The sequence below is a fragment of the Athene noctua genome, chromosome 15 (assembly GCF_965140245.1).
Source record: "Athene noctua chromosome 15, bAthNoc1.hap1.1, whole genome shotgun sequence".
NCBI lineage: Eukaryota > Metazoa > Chordata > Aves > Strigiformes > Strigidae > Athene > Athene noctua.
In genome coordinates, this window is record NC_134051.1 from 12,801,130 (window position 1) to 12,819,217 (window position 18,088).

The following is an 18,088-nucleotide window of genomic DNA, read 5'->3' on the forward strand; positions in this document are numbered from 1 at the left end:
GCAAACTGACTGCAAGCCGAGAGATACCTCATGTATCTGACTGCATGAAGAAACAACAAATCAAAGCTTGGCTTAGTCTAGAAGAGGTAACTGACTCTACAATAGTGATTTTGGAAATTACTTTTGTTGCTGAAGAACATTAAAAATAGAAAAACATAGAAAAAATAGAAAAAGTAGAAAAAATAGAAAAAGTAGATTTTTTTTCCCATGCTTTTTGATTTACTTTTTTTTAAATTATACTTCTGATAATTATCTGAATTACCAAAATGCTTAGCAGTCCTGGTTATTAGCTGGGACTCCACTGTGACAGAAAAACGGCCATATGGCCATAACAGCAATGCCACTCATTTATTGGTTAGCATAAGGCACCAAAATTTACCATGGCTGTTTCCTGATCTACAAAAAGCAGACAACTCCTGTATAGAATAAAAAGACTTTGACTACGCTTCTCTGTGTCTGTAGATTAAGAACTAAAAGAAAGGAGTAGCAGCTGAATAGTAAAAGCTGAATAGTGTAATAAAAGAATCTGGTGGAAGTGAAAAGAAATTCTATAGGAATCTACCAAGGATTTTGTGACACCTGCGTAACCTCCTGTTTAAAACATCCTCAAACCCTCCTTTGTGACATTCCTGCAATAAAGGCAATTTGCCATCAGACGGCCATTTCAATTATACAGAATCCTTCCCCCGAGATACCGTGTTACTTCTCCTTCACCATCTACCAACTTACCCTCCAGCGTACAGAAACGCGTCACCTTCTCCGGCATCAGCTTTCCGTGCTTGTGCTGACAATACACATCTGCGATCTCCTGCCGGCACTGCTTAGATTTAGCCCGGGACATGGCTGAGATTGCCTCTTTGCCCGTTACCTCACACTTCGGTGGTTGGTCGTATCTCAGTTCAGGGGAGCTGTTTCCAGTTTTTTTTAAATGATGCTGTCTGGGAGATCTGTGAATCTCCTTCAAATCATTGTTGCTGCTGCTGCTGTTTTTTCCAGGGTGATCACTGAATTGCACCACCTCATTGGAGTTCTTCCCCAGCAGCAAGTTCTCCTTCATCTTCTCCTCTTCCAGTTTCTTTCTCAAGTGCTCCTTTTGCTTGCTAAGGGGTTTTTTCACCAGCTCAGACTGGTGTTTTTGCCTCTGAGTTCTGGGAGCAAAGTTACTGTTATCAATATTTTCAAAGTCCTTGGGGACTGAATTTTCATTATTGCTGTCTGTTCGCATTTTCTCTTTCGGTCGGTGGGAAAAATAGCCATCCTATAAATGGGGAGAAAAATTATACTCATCTTACTAAAAATAATCACATCCCATGCATTACAAGCATTTCTTATGTGAAAACATAAATCAATTACAATCCAACATACAGCAAAAAAATCCCCAGAGCTGAAGGAGGTCTCAGGGCTGCCCAAGTCAGTGCAGACAACCACCCCCTGCACCCCCTTAATCACCGAGCTAGTCCAGCCCCCATCTCAGATGGAGCTGGGAGGTTTTATACAGGTTTGTGAGCAATTGTTAACCAGAGACTTCACCCTGACACCATTAAAAACCAATGGCAAAACCAACAGAGGTTTCAGTGGAGCGAGACCAGGTCCTTCACTGCTTTCGTTCACTCCTTATGACTGCAGTTTGGTATCCCTGGAACTGTCCCATTTCTCTGCAGAAAGCATCACATGACTTTAATGCCCCAGCTATAAAGTTTTTCTTTCAGTAGAAGTATTACTTTCAGTGAAGTAATTTTGCTACATACCAAACTCTTCCTAATTTGGGTTTTTTGAATTTCTACATAATAAAACTTTGGAGAAGTGTTTCCCACGGGGTGCACTGCAGCCCTGCTGCAGACACTCAGGCTCCCCAGGAGGGTCAGAGCCAGGCTCAGATGTCAGCTCTTAACCACCATGTTCCTCTTCTCCATACTCGATGCACTTTGATAAATATACAGACCATAACGTTGCAATATTTAAAATATATCATATAAAGGAAAAGACCATGTAAAATATTTGTCTGATGCAGAATAATGTTTTGCTTCATGATTTCATCCCTGCCTCCACCTATTCCATGGGAACTCATCCTAGCTCATCAACAGCAGAGCAAGTTGGCAACACCAGTGAAAAAGGAAGACTATCCCAGGAATCCTAGAGACAACAAAAAACATGGCAATCTGCTCTAGAGAAGATGTGACAGACTAAAACAAAACTGAGAGGCACTTATATGTGTATATTACTATCAGATGGGAACCTGTCTGATAGCTAGAGGTAGCTATCAGATGACAAAAACTAGCCCTCAAGGCTAGCGGGGGACATAATTTTTAGACCCACTGAACAGGAATTATCTCCATTTATTAAAGTGATCAACAGCAGATGATATCAATGGGGAATTGTTATTAAAACATCTGAAGAGAGGAGTATAAATATTGGTAGACTTTTTGAGTCTATCCTGTTTTCCTTCCATTAGGGAAAGACCTAACAACCAAAAATCAGAGGCTGGTAAATGACAGCATCCACTAATGATGACTGATGGGAGCTTCTCTTAACACCTATGAACCACATTTTGTATTCAAAACATTTTTACCAGCATTAGCTAATTGTTTCTCACACTTCTTCTGCCAGGAACTATTTAACAGTCAGGTTCTGTAGAGGAAGGAGAGGGAGATAATGACTTATCGGAGGCCATGCAGAGAGTCAGTATCACTTTGACCCTTTGACCTCTGCAGCTCAGCAATGAGAAATGTTTGAATAGTTTATTCATTAGAAGATGTGGATCTGTGAGTGACTGAAGTGATTCTCACTTCATGAATATCTCCAGCTCACAAGCAGATTCACCGACCCGACAGATTTAAAAAAAAAAACAAATCAAAAAACAACAAACACATAAACCAAAACCCAAACATTTTTCATATAAAAGTATTTCCAGTTTGGAGAGAACATCTTTTTTTAAAAAAAAATCTTTCTAATTTTTAAGGGCACACATAAAATCAAATTATTTTTAATGTTTTTTTCTTTTCAAAAGAAAAAAGAATAGCATTTTTTAGAGAATCATAGAATCACTTAGGTTGAAAAAGACCTCAAAGATCATTGAGTCCAACCATTAACCTAGCATTGCCAAGTCCATCACTAAACCATGTCCCTAAGCACCACATCTACACATCTACCACATCTACACATCTTTTAAATACCTCCAGGGATGGGACTCTACCACTTCCCTGGGCAGCCTGTTGCAATGTTTGACAACCCTTTCGGTGAAGATATTTTTCCTAATATCCAATCTAAACCTCCCCTGGTGCAACTTGTGGTCAGTTCCTCTTGTTCTATCAATTGTTACTTTGGAAAAGAGACTGACACCCTTGCTACAACGGCCTTTCAGGTAGTTGTATTAGAAGGTCTCCCCTGAGCCTCCTTTTCTCCAGGCTAAACAAACCCCAGTTCCCTCAGCTGCTCCTCATAAGACGTGTTCTCTAAACCCTTCACCATCTTCATTGCTTTTCTTTGGACACCAAAGAGAAAAAGATCAAAAAATTCTTTCAAGGCAGCCCTCATTCCCATGAATAACCAAACTAAAAAAACTTCACAATTATTTTCAGAGCCCAGCTCCTTTCACTTAGCTTATGTGTCCAATGTATCTTCAAAGAAAAAGGCCTCTCCAAACACAGCAGCAAACTCCAAATAAAGCAAGACAAATGTAAAGCTTATTAACATCATACCCAAAACATATCCACTGAGGTGCTCCTGCTCTGAGACTTCAGATGTTGTCACGTTCCTTTTGTTGTTCAGCCAACTCCAGAACCTCATCTTAGTTATGACACTTGTATATTTTGACTTGCTTTATTTTAACACACTTGGATCTTGGATTTGTATACGTGAAATAGCTCAGAAACTTTAACTGTTGTGCTGTCACATTTCCTCTAAGCTGGTGCTGGAATTCACCTTTTTTCCTCATCAAATAATTAAATGCAAGATTCCCTGCACTCTTATGTGTATATATATATATACCCACATAAATATGGCTGCATATATATGTATACACAGCTATATGCCTAATTTAAATTACACTGACCACAAAGAATGAGAACAAAACACTGCAATTACCCTTTAGCACATACACTGTTCCCTTTTTGACAGAAGGACATTCTACCAGACCTCCAGTGTAGGTAGGAACACACAGAGCTATGTGGAGTTGCAGGTACCTGGATGGATAAATGAGAATAACTAAATAAGACAAATAAGGGTTGAGGTAAATCTGTGGATTATGCAATCCAAAAGCACAGTGGGTCACCCAGGGTTTTCCCTTGTCTCTTTCAACATTTTTGTCCCCCAGTTATATGAAACTTAAACACAAGGGGCATCCAAGATGCTATTGATTTCATTAACATAGATTTGATATCCCAAACGCAGCCTGAGCTATTCTGTGTAAGTACTCCTTAAATGTCAACAGGTTAAGTAGTGAAATATGAAGGAAACTATGAAAGAGCAAATGAGAACTTTATTTGTTGCATTTCAACAGCAGCAGTGAACAGAGAGCTACAGGGACACCACTCCACAGTAATACAAAGCATTCCTATCATTCATTTTCATCATTAATACAGTTTTACAGATAAAAAGTTAAAGCACTTTTATCTGTAACCAGAGCATTCCACCGTGCTGCAACTTAGGGCCAAAATACTAGATGCAATGTTGGGGAAAAAGAAAATAAAATTCTGTCTCCACCGTTAAACTCTTTCCAAGATCTCTAAAGGTGATGCTGCAGTAGGATATTTCATCTATTTTGGCAACATTCCCTCTCACAACCTGACTGTTGCTGACTGATTTTTCTCTTTAAATTTAAAAAAAAAAAAAAAAAAAAAAAAAAAAAAAAATCCTAATCTGTACAGCAAATGGCATGTTGATAAAGGGGAAAGGAAGGGAGAAGAGGTGTTCACTGTCGTTGGTTTTTCATGGTAATTCTCACTACCCACAAATGAAACATCAGCCTGAACTAGAGCAACAGGCACACACCCTCTCATGTCCTGAGGAGTGCCCAGCCCTGCCCCATGCTCTGCCCTCCTGCCCCATTCAAACCTCTCTAGCTTGGAAAACCCTCAAAGGATGAGTTTTGGGCCCATTTCTGTTTCAAACAGCATCTGACATGATACTTCTGTGATGTTTCAGTCAGGATCTTTGCGGTCTGTATTACCACCCCTGCATGGCCGGCCAAGCTGCGTAGCTCCCCCAGGACCGGTGGAGGCTGCAGCTCCGGGTGTTTAAGCAGAACGTTCCCACCCGGCTGATGTTGTATGCTTGCAGAGAGCAGCAGAAATCTGTGATGAAACCTCAGGAGAAAAAAGCAAAGCAAACAGCAGATTTACTGGTGTAAGGTTCATCTCTTCAAACCGGTTTTCTCCTTCAAGTGCTTTTGCTCCTCTGGGAAATGCTTTTCCAATTTTACATGCTGGAATTTGAAGAGACAAATGAATTTTAAATGCTTCAAAGTCAGACAGAAAAGTAAGCTTGGCTGTAACTCTTCCCTGCCCACAGGGACAGCAAACACCACAAAATCTCCCTGCCACATAGGACACATTGTGTCTGCAGAGTCAAAAATAAAGCACAATCTGTAGAACAACTGTACCAAGAGCTATAATACATCGAAAAATAAAGACGTGTAACAAATACCACAGTTAGACAGTCAAATTCCAACCTCCCGCAACCCCACACCTGTTGATGCATTGAATGTCACAAAACCAGGAATCGCCATCCACCTCTAATCTGCATTTCTCTCTCACAACAACTCACGACAAAGCCGAGCACGATTTTTACGGTGTAATGATTTCAAGATAGGATCCCTCATGACAGCAGAACGTACACGTTTGCAGTGCAGGGGAAATGAAGCTCAGCACTCCAACTTAGCAGCAGCTGCTGACAGTAAATTGTGTTCATTTGTGAAGTTCAGGGCTACAAACAAAAGCAGCACATGTGGTTTTCAGCTGGCTACAGCAGGATGGGTTTTACTTGCTCTGCAATATTTAATTTTTACAGTGGTGGATTAATTGCAGATTTCTATTTGCCACGGACGTCTAAGACATTCAAGTCAGGACAAAGTCATCCCAGAGAAAGATGATCTTGAAACCAGGCGTTCCTGGTTCTGACAGTACCACGGGATGTGTATCAGCAGGTTTGCTGTTTCATACATCATCTTTTTCAACTTTTGTCTAGCTATTTGTTAGTAACACCTTCTTATCTCTCTTTGTGCTTGCAAGTCACATTAAACACACTGAAAAAATGGAAGGTTATAAAGGACCAAATTAGAAGCAGAGAGCTTAATATAGCCTGTATGTATCCACACTCAAAGATGAAAGCAGTAATTTCAAACTAACACCCAACACTGCTATTTTTTGTTGTTGTATAGACTTAATCTCATCCACAGAACACATTAAAAAGTTATTACAGAAAGCACCATTTTGGTCCTTGCAATAGAGTAACTCTCTTTAGAACAGAGACAGATCAGAAGAGGCTCTATCCAAAGTCAGCTGATTTGGGAGGCTACCCTATAAAAATTACCCAGTATTACAGGTCTCAAACATAATACATGCTGCCCAAGAGCAAGTACTTCAACTGTGCTTCCACTACACTCCTGGCAAAACACTCCCTTTCTGTGTGATCCTACATGTGCTTCTATGGCAGCCCCAGTGACACGGCCTCCCTTTGGGTCTAACAGTGAAAATGGTGCACCCTTCCTGTGGGAGGTCATGTCTGTAGCTCAGTAATGACCCACTCCTGCTCCTGACACCAATGAAAGCCATTCCACTCTCACAGAGAAGTGCAGGATCAGGTCAAAGTATTTATTCCTACATTTTAAAAGCTGGCTCTGTTTACAGCCTGTATAAAGAAACCTTTGGAGGCTTTTCATCACTTTGTAGCACTGGATTTCAAAGCTCAATTGTGAACGCTGTGGATATCTATAACAGAACACAGGCCTAAAAGAAAGATTTCCAGAAAGAGAAATTTTCAGTCCTAAGTTTATCTGGTTCTCAGAAGATACATGGAGAGGTTAACTGCCAAGTACTCAATAGTAAGAGCACTGGCAAGAACAGTTTTAATGACTGTGGGGCCTCTTCTGTGTGTGCGCACTGCAATTCAGCAATAACAAGCAAATACTCCCAAACTGGGAAAGAACAGTCTGTACCCAGGAGCGGGCATGAGATCATTGTCAGTTACACACTGATTGCCATTGATGCTAAAAATAATAATGTAACATGAATGCAGAAAATAACATTTTAAGCTCAGAACCATTGCATGCAATGAGAGTTTGAATTCTGCTCCATATTCTGCTCATTGTTGAATGCACAGGTTTTAATTCTTCAAGTTCCGCCTTCAATGTGTTTTATTAAAATGTGTCACACAGAATGCATGCTCTCTGGTATATTAGTCACTATATCTATGTTGATTGAGGGTCTGGGGGCTCAGGTATTATGAGCTTGATTGAATTTGAAGTCCCATCTATCTCTGGAGAGAAAGCCCAGGTTCCTGTGGAGACTGAGGGAGAGCCTTTGCAATGTACTGAGAAGACCATGGAACAAACTGATGCTGTCACCTACTACAGACCCAGCAGCAGCTGCCTTCACTGTACCAAGCACAAATAGAGAGAATTTGGAAGAACTTTACAGCCGTCTGTAATGACAAATGGATTTTAATGACAGCCTGTTAACACTCTTAAAGGTTTTGCGAGTAAAAGACACACCTGCTCAGCCAGGCCCCGGGTAGTTTGCATACCTGCAGACTGTCTCTCCACACATTTTTCACTTTCAACTGTCATGTATATTTGCCTCTAAGTATGTTCAAGCATAAATCTGCATTTGGGTTGCTCAGTATAGAACACCTAGGTCACAAATTCTCATGTAATCGTTCAGGTACAGTTCTCTATCCTAAATTCTAAACGCAGGAGGTGAAATACTGTGGCTGCAATATTGATCATAGGAGAACTCCAATACATCAGCACATTGTCTGTGGAGTAACACACTGTAAGACTTGAATACACTACAGGCCATCAGGGACCAACTCACATAGTTGCAGACCACCCCTGGAAGGGATGCCTCTGCCAACAGCCAGGATTAGGTGGTATGACTGTTAATTTTTGCAATATGCAAAAAGCCTACACCAGACCAATTTCAAATCTGCTTTCAAAGAGATAACCTAATGTGCATGTAAATCAGCAGAGACACAAACGTCAGAGGGCTGATGTGCACCGGCTCTGCAGCCATGCAGGCTCTGCCTGGCTGAGGGAGCCGGCGGGACACAGAGCCCGGGGGAGGAGCCCGTACCGTGCCGGGAGGAGCCGCTCCACCACCACCGGAGATCCCTCCTGGGAGAGGGAAGTCCAAGAACACCCCGGTTAGTCCAAAAAGGCACGCTAAGAGCTCTCACTTACTGCAAAAGGTGTTCACTACATCGAGCAGAGCATTTCTGCCCGACAATAAGAAAATGCTCCTTTCTCAGGCAAAGTTATTCGTTCTATGAAAGAAGTCCTATAAATATTACACAGATGGATGGACCATGTGCAATCAAGCCCTGAATGGCAAATGCTCAGTTTCAGTTTATCTGACACAAATGATTTTCTCTCCAGCATGGAGGGATTTGCTGTCTTTGCATACTGAGAACATATTCTCATGTTCTTCCCCTGGCAAAGCCTGGTACCTTAAAGACACAGCAAAACAAACCAGAAATACGCATATGCACACACTGAGCAACGAGAAAACACACAGACCTCCCTCTGAATACACAATACTGGACATGCTGGCTTTGAGTGCCAGGTATAAATCAAACTTCTGTCACATAATAAAACACACAACAATTATTGATCACAAGTGAACATATCCAATCACTGTGCAGTCACACAGGATCACGCACGTCTGAGACACAACAAGCGCCCACAGGTGGTGCAGACACTTGGGTGAGCTGTGCAGCTCCAGGCTCCAAAGCAGCTCACAGCTCAGGGAGGTGATGAAGAGCTTCAAAATCTGCATTGTATATCAAAGCCTAGAAGACACCTGGTCAGTTTTTACAGGACCATCTATTTTACCTGTCCTGTGACCAAGAAGAATTTAAACAGCACTATGAGAAGATAATTAAAACAAGTTTCTGTTCAATATTACTTACAGCTCTGTAACATATTATTTTATAATCTTGTTAATTATTCAATAATGATACCTTCCAATTGCCAGAGGAGTCAGAGGACAGCATCTCTACAAGCAAGGGCTACTCCTGAATTAAATCCTTTTTTTTCCTGCTCTAACCTTTGTGTATTTGAGGGCTGTTTCTTAGTTGAAATCAAAACCTTTCCCCCCAGCAGAACTACAAACATTACACTATGGTCTTCAAAACAAGAGCAGAAATTATAAATACTCCTCAAGCTCCAGTGGGCTCAAAAATCTGATTTCAACCCCTCTTTTGAAACAGCTGGACATCTGTCTCCCTTGGCACACAGCCAAAGAAACTTCTTCAGACCACCCGTCCCACAGGCAGCTGCAGGCTGCCAAACCAAGAAGCACAGCAACTTCAGCCCCACAGCTGATTCCCGAGGCCGTCATGGGAAGCAGCTTCACTCCACTCTCCTTTTCTGAATCCAAGAAAAACCATCTTTCTTCATCACTGTAAAGTAAAACTACAGCCATTTGCCTGGAATTGTCCAAAAGTTCATTATTCTGCTAGATGCATACAGAAGGATGGTCACCATCAGAAGAATAAATAATAATTAAAAAAAAAAAAAAAAAGTCATAGCAACAAATTACTGAGCAAGGCAGGAGGAAGGGTCTTTTCCTTCCCACTGTCATACCAAGCAAGCCCATTCCCCAGGATGATCAAGCATGCGGGGCTGACATGCTGCTGGCTCTGCAGGAGCTTCGGGCACCTCACCTGTGGGCTGCAGCCCACCACGGTCCAGAGGCTGAGCATCACGGCAGGTATCATCTCCTGTGCACAATGGCAGGGATTTCACATCCTTTAGACACTCATTTCAATGGCTCAGAAGGCCAATGTGTCAAGGAAGGTGTTTTCCCAGTGAGGGTAGGACCCTGCCATTACAAAATCAACTGCAGATACAGCACTCACCCTATTGTTGCTTGTCCTACCACCTCCAGATGTTTCCGCTTGAAATCATCATGCAGCCGCAGGGACACAGACATCCTGCTGCACCATCAAAATGAACAAGAAATTGTGAACTTTAGTCAAAGACGTGGTTGATGCGCCACAAGACCCTTGGAAAACTAGTACTTTTGGCAGGTTTGGACAAAAGCACGGCCAAAGAGAGCAGATGGAGAAACGACAGCAGATGTTAATGTAGTCACATTTTTCCATATGTTTTTCCATTTCGCTACAGTAAGTACATTGTACTTCAATTGTCAGTGGCTAAAGACTTGTGAGAAACATTTTGTGGGAAAATATTAAGTTACTTTATGCCTGACATTAAAAAATGAGATACAAAAGGTGAAAACAAATTTACTAACTTTGACCTTGCTAGCTGGTAAAGACGAAAGATGTAATTGCTTCAAACACTATCCTTTCTGTTATGTAAAAGGATTATGAGAAAAAACAGTAATTTAGGTTAAAAGGAAGATTCTGATACTTGAAAAAGCATGAGTCCTTCAGGATTCAACACTAACAAATACTTACAAGGCACTGCCCGTATTTTTATACTTGCATTTCAAGGCTGCAAAGTAACAGACAGACCACCACAAAGTGCACAGGGGACCCTGCACACTGCAACATCTGCAATGGTAAGTGGTTCTTTGAAGAATTATTTTTTTCTTTCCTTTCCAAAAATGTTACAAGTTATTTTTTTTTAACATCAACTTCAGCAGTATGTTCCAAAACACCAGAAACAACATTGTAAAAATATCATTAATGGAGTTCTTTTTTTTCCTTTTTGCATACATAACATCTGTACATTAAGGAAAGCTGCTCTGGTTTTAAATAGAATAAAAACAGCTTCAAGACTCTGGCTGCTTTCCTCAAAACAGTTTTTCTGTTTCTTGCTAACATGTGACTTACTTTCAGTGTGATTTAGAGTAGGGAGTAAAACAATACTGCACCCCTCAAGAGTCCAAACAGATTTTCACATTTGCTCCAGCTTAGCACAGTAACTATGAACAGCCATATTGTATTAACAGTAATTTCCAATGTTCATCTGGTTATTAAAAAGTTCAGAATACTGCTAGAGGGAGCTGTGAAAGCACATATCCATAGTATTTCAAAAACTGACAACTTTGTTTTCTGCCAATTTAAACTTCTTGGGAAAATTTGTACTTACACGGGAGGACTGGAAGACACCACAGACTAGTCAAATTTATTCACTCTGTAACAGAATTTGATTTATAACCACTAACTGCCCCCACTTTACGCATATTGTTCCCTTTCAAATGATGCCTGATCTCATTATCAGACTCCAGACTAATGCATGCAGCCCTTCTCTTGGCAAAAGTCCCTCCCAATCAAACTCACCAACAGTCATCAACGCTGAGTTCAGGCAGGCTCTTTTGCCTGCATATAAATACAAATGCGCATATACATACATATGCATACACACACATACATATTTTAATAGTTTCCGGCTCTGCTTTGCAGTGCAGTTAGCTCTGCCTCAATGCAGGCAAGGGAACCTACCCTTGCATGACACAACACATTGCTCCATTCCCAGGCAAACAAACCCTCAAAAGACTGTTCACTTTGAGCAACTGTCCTGGAACATTTACCAGCATTATTAAGCCTCCTGGATTCATTTCAGCTTAACCACATCTTTAAACAGAATTCACCACAGAACTAGGAAAGAGATGAAGGAGGACTGGCCTGACAGTGCAAAATGCAGCTTCTGAGGAAGCTCAGGAAAACCCTGGAGGTTTTATTTTCCTACAGCTTCTTCCCAAGAGAAGATGGATTTTATAATCCTTTCAATGAAGAGTTCAGACATGAAGGAGCTTACAAAGAAGTCAGCCCTTTCTCAAGGGAAAGGTAATTTAAGTGACTTTTTATATTAATGTCTACTATTTTGCAGTCCTAGAACAGGATCCTCGAACAACATTTGGAAAGGAATGTAGTTTTGTAGAGTAGCAGCAGATACTAATGTCCCACAACTTTTTAACAGGCATAGGGCTACTTGTGCTATTCTCACACCTTCCTGAGAAGGCTTCACCAGGGGGGTGGCACAGCACAGCACCCATGTCTGCACAGGGCTGGGCCCTGAGCTCACAGAGAGACATCTTCTGGGGCACGGGACAGGCATTCAGCAGCAGGTAAGGTATGAGTGGTGGATCTACATAGTTGTTTTTCCTGATGATTATTCTAATACTGAAATGAAAATGTGATGTCTGTGTTTTTAATTATCACCAAATTGTGCTGCTTCATTATTTCACAAAGGTGCCCCAGAGAGACTGTATGTAAATAAATAACGCAAAATAAGGATAGGAGTAAAGCTCAGTCACTTGATTGTTCATAACATGTACACAATAACCACACTGAATATGCATTACCAGCCAACCTGTTCATCGATTTTTTTTTTCCTACCTCCCCCTCTCAGTGACCCACTCCATAAAAAATAGGATGGCTAATCTGAACTGAATTCCTCTGCTTTTATCTCTATTCCTTTCATCCAAAATTCAGCCAATATACACTTTATATCTTTAAAAGCAGTAGTATACACTTGAAATTGCTTCCTGATGACTTGTTATTAACTAGATTCCAAATAAATTCATCTGGAGGCCTATTCCAACTCCAATCTAAACAATCTCAAGCAGCCCAGGGTGAATTACTGAGACATGCAATAGGATCTCTGGCAGCTATAGAAATTAAACATAATTAAAATATGGATGGTAGAAACCAAAGATACCCTCAAATACAAATGAAAACATCCTTGTAAAATACGGTCAGTTTAGCATAAACATATTCAGCCTTAATTAGATAGAAAATCTATTTAGATTAATACAATGCAAAGAATAATAATGAACTTCAGGATTACATTTTGTTACTTGGAGGGAAAAAACAACACAAATAAATGGGAAGTAATTGGAGCTTATTTAATAGTCTCAGACTATCAGCTTGAACAACTACAATCATTAAAGACCCTGCAGTGATCTTCTACTGATAAATGTTGTTAAATCAGAATTACAATATGACAAGCATGAGGAGCAAAGCCTATTAATATGAGCAGCACTAAAAGACATAGATTAATTCACATCTTTTTTCACCTGCCCAGCACCACAAGAAGTCTTTGAACTAAGCATGCAGGAACGAAAGGCCTCTACGTTTCCCCTATTTTGGGTGAGACTGAAACATGAACACTTCAGTATGAGTGCTTACTGCATGAGGGCTGCAGACAGGCGATGGTTATCCAGTGCTAGATACATGGCAGCACAAAGTCTGGTATCATGGGACCCAAATATATTATCCTGTATCTACTAATCAAAATGAGCCAAACAGACCCTCTCATGCAAGTGCAGAGCACTGCTTCTGGAGCCAAGGACTGGGAGGGATGGGTGGACATTTGCAATGCTTGCTTGTAGTACAGACCCAGAGAAGCTTCTTGCTGGTGAAAGACAAACTCTGCTTCTACTATTTCCTTTCTACCCATGGAGACGAGGTTACTTCTAACCAACTCTTCTCTCCCCTGCCCATTCCCCTGAACAGAGAGAGATGGCAGGGTAGAAAGCCTGTGTCTCTTACTCTTCTTTCTCCAAGGACTGTCTCAAGGTCACTGTCCTCACAAGTTGTTCCAGAGCTGCTCCACAGCCTTCTGTACAGTTCTGTATTGGCTGTCCTGGTGTGCTGGTAAGGCAGTGGATATTATTATGGTCTCTGCCACCTGCCTCCTTAGCTCCCCTGTCAGCAGTTAAGCCTTCCAGAAAACAGCCTGGGACCTGGCCTCAGCAAGGGTTGCTTATGTGGTACTGCATTCTTTGTTCTTGCTACTACGTAGTTCATTAGGAGCTATACAAATGAGCAGTTTTAACAGCATGATGAAACATAACAGATTTTGGGCTGTAGCAGATGTAGAAGAATACAGGTTTCCAACACCAAAAAAAGATGCACCTTAAGTTCAAAAACTTGTAATTTTACTGGCTCCAGTAAAGATAGTAGAAAATATGTGTTAGTAGAAGCCTTCAAAAGTTTTTTTCTTGGTTTTGCAGCACTCGTCAACTCGCAGCAAGCACTGTGATATGGTGAAAGGCAAAGACACCTTTCAGTCACTGCTCTGTTTACAGTGACAAGCTGTTAGAGACTCCACACATTCAGCGGTGCTTTCTCTCATGGAGCCAATGGGAAAGTCAATCACAGCTTCCCCTCTGTTTTTATATTTCAAGCTTGGTGCACAGGACAGGCTTTAGTCTTTTATATATGGGAGAGTTCTCTTTTACAAGCCTGTTTAATAATCTAGAGCAACCCCGGTGTACATACTACTGTAATACACCTTTTGGAAAGAAACTTTGTTCTGAGAATTTTCTGATTGCTGGAACACAGTTTCATTTGCAGAGACAGTGCTATGATGGGGCATACATCATGCTATGTATATCTGCCAAAACATGTATTTCCCATTAGTATTTTCACTACGCCAACCAATCCAAATATCAAAGTGACACCTGGCAAGTATAATGCTATATATTTACCGAAATAATAATAATTCTTCGGCAAAGTAGTACTTATTTTCAAGGGTTTAAAATTATGAAAATCTCTCTCTAAAATCTTATCTAGTATGCATAAACTGCAAAGATGAGGAGGGCAATGCCCGAAATCAGCCTAGGGGAGCTATTGGTATTACAGATTTGGAGGTAACAGTTTGTAATCCATGGTTTGTAAGGACAGATGTATTAATAGCCCTACATGAAGCAATACCAATGAGAGACATACACACGCTCTGTATCTTTTGTGATGGGTGTAGATAAAATACTGTCAGTTTGTAGGCTTTGGCTGTTTGGTTGGTGTTTTCCATATATCCAAGAAAAAAAGACTATTACCTTATTTTGCCTGATTACCTACTGCCTCTCAGTGACATAATGCTGCTATGAAAGAAAATTCAGCATTTCCAGACTTCGGGTCCTCGTGCACACCTGCCAGGCAGCAGATCCCTTCCCATGGAAGCAGCCTGTAAAACCCACACACACCTCAACACTTTCCTGGAAAAGCCCCTTGTGGCGACAGGTTGCACATAACTCCCTTCTTGAACTCCGTGAAGTTTAAGGAGAAAAAGCATGGGAAAGAGGCCGAAACACAAGGCTTTACCAGCTCACTCGCTTCCCTCCCCATCGCCTCCATGCCGGGCAAGCCCCGATCCACAAGGATGGCACAGAAATGTTTACTCAAAGAGTGTGCTGGCTGGAATACCAATACAGCCCCGCAATGAGCTTAACAGCAAACAGGAAGGAGGAAAAAAACCCTCTGCTACAAAAGAAACAAATAGCCGGAGATGAGCTTTCCCAGCAGGTACCACATTGCAATTCAGAGCATGGCGGTATCAGAGATCAGCCCTTGCGATACAGGAGGCTCCTCTGGGAAAACAAGCTCTAGGTTCCTATCACTTCTAAAGGCAGGACCACTGATTATTGCCAGCAGATCTGAAATTGGTGCCCTTTATTACTCTTTATTAGCATCAAATTATGTTAGCCAAGCAGATTTGAAGAAATCTGATGCAAGCAGAAGCCTGCTGTAAATACTTATGTGAAAAGATGCATTTTGCATGTGGTGAAAGCCGAAAATGAGCTGTCGTCTTTACTTAAATTCATGTATTGTCTGTCCTTTGTAACAGCAAAAGCCTTTATCAAGAAGAAACAACATTAGCCTCTCTCCACGGCCCAGATTCTCAGTTTATGCCCAGATAAATTTTACATTCCTCTGAAAGTAAAGACTTTGACTGACTGTTAAAATGTACACACGCTATTATTGGCTCCTACAATTGCTCAAGGAAATTCAAAAAGAGCAGACACAGGAATCTATTAGGCAACATTTTCTCTTTGTGTTGAAATGTCTAAGATAATGAATGCCTTGGAAAAAGCAACAAGATTACTATCATCCTTAACTCTTTGACCCAGTGCTTGAGCTGGGATGTTTCCAGTAAACAAGTGGTTTATGATGATTTTATAGAAGTGATTAAAATAAGAATCACTTGAATTATTTTTTCCTTCCATGTCTGTAAATAAATGTGTCCTAGTTAGCCAGAACTCCCCATTGACACAGAATATTGCAGCAAGACAGAAGCAGTGGTTGAACAGCCCCCCCCCCCCTTCATTTTATTTGCCATCAATTTTCCAAGGAGAGAACAACAGCTATAAATACAAATTCCTCTGTTCTGTACAGTCAACAAAACTGTTCACATGTGTAAGTATTACTTCAGTACTGGTTTTACAGATCAAGGTGGAATTCTGGCAGTCCCCATCCAGAAGTCAACAGAAAAGCGAAAGTCAGCATTTCACTGCTGGCAAGTCCCACTGCTGACATTGTCCCCATGCAGTTCCAGCATGTTAGAGCATGGTCCTGCTCAGAAAACAGTCTTCATCAGTGGCTCAGTGACTGAACTTAGAGCAAATCTAGATCGTGAGCTACAATCCACAGCCATCAAAGCTCCAATGGTGAGTATCAAGAGGTACATGCACAGTACCTGAGCAGCAGATACAGCCTGATACACAACATCAGCGCCTGTCTCTCACCTGGACAAACGACATTCTTACAGGTGATCCAGCAATATCATTTAGCCCTTGGTCCCTTCAAAGGTGCCAACCATGGACTGTTTTTAAAATCATAAACAGCAACTGCTGTTGGGTTTTAAATCTAGAATATTCCTTATCACCAAAAAATGCATAGGCAGAAATTAATTACATGTTTTTAACTGTACTGAGCAACTGGACTGCTTGCAATGCTGATTATTTTGTGTAATGCCTGTATTTTAATGCAGTCTCCTGTAAGGAACCAATACTTTTTTACAACATATTTCCAGATTATTTTAAAGTTTGGTAAACTGGCTGGCATAGACATTTCTGAAGAGTTAAACAAATGCAAATTGCCTCCAAGCATGTCCAAAATCACCAAATTCTTAGCAAGGAATCACTAACAAAACAAGATGACATTGCATGAGAAACTTGCCAAAGAGCGAGCTTTTTCCTTCCCTTGTTCCTCTACACCACTGCTTTTATTACGCAAAAATACTTCTACCACAAAATGTGCACCTGTTTCTCTATAGTTACATTTGTGCAAGCTGTGTGGAGAACACGGTGCATACAGTGGGGACTGCACAAAACGGTGGAATTCAAAGAGGCCAATAGAACAGTAGAAAATATATCCATGCTGTGATTCATCTCACTACCTCTCCATTTAGTATCTCAACGAAGTTTTATAGGATTCAGTTCACTGAAGGAGGCACCTAAAGTGGAACACTTCCCAAGAAAGTGGGACCCACCACAAGAGCAGAGATCTCTCACAGGCCCATCACTGCATGAACAAGGCTGTACGAACAGGGCAGTAGTTGAAACGAAGTAGTGGTAACAAAAGCAGGGAAGTATATCTACTTCCACTGCTCTTCTGGGCATCTGGGGAGGCAGAATAGGAGAGAACGGTGAAATGAAGAGTATCTAATACCAGACAAAAACCATGCACGAAGTCAGATAAAAACTGTGTCTGAGCAAGGAAATGGCATACCTGTTGCATATAGGAGTAAAAATGCAGATACGCAGCTCAACAAGCAGGGAAAGGGCAAAGCCAAGCATGTCAACTTCAAGGCAACTACTGGGCATGAAAAAGTGAGTGTAGTTCCTATTTGTAGGAAATTGTTTAACACCAGTCCTCTTGTCTGTCAGTCATTCATTAACTGCAAAAATAGTCTTTAAAAAGCAGTATTTAATTACTCACAGAATGTTTTAATTGATACTACAAAGCAGTAGTTTTTAATTAAAGATTATATTAATGCAAATATGATCTGATCATGATCATTAGCATTTACTGTAGTGATCTTGTTCACCAACACAGTGTCTTTGTATTTAAAGCAAAATGTCATTAAAAAGCCATGGGAACTTCATCATTACTGTGTGGGTAGTGTAATCTTAATTTCCTCCTGCAGATATTGAACTGAGACCAATCTTGCAAGATTTTC

The 18,088-nt window shown here is 40.9% G+C and overlaps 1 protein-coding gene across 1 annotated transcript in view; it reads right to left on the bottom strand.

Annotated features, from left to right (window-relative positions):
* The window catches only part of XYLT1 (xylosyltransferase 1), a 195,558-nt gene that overhangs the window by 96,227 nt on the left and 81,243 nt on the right, over positions 1 to 18,088 (bottom strand). Inside the window, exon 2 of the mRNA XM_074919164.1 lies at positions 730 to 1,258. Coding sequence (XP_074775265.1) covers positions 730 to 1,258 — 529 coding nt within the window. The remainder of the gene's footprint in view (positions 1 to 729; positions 1,259 to 18,088) is intronic.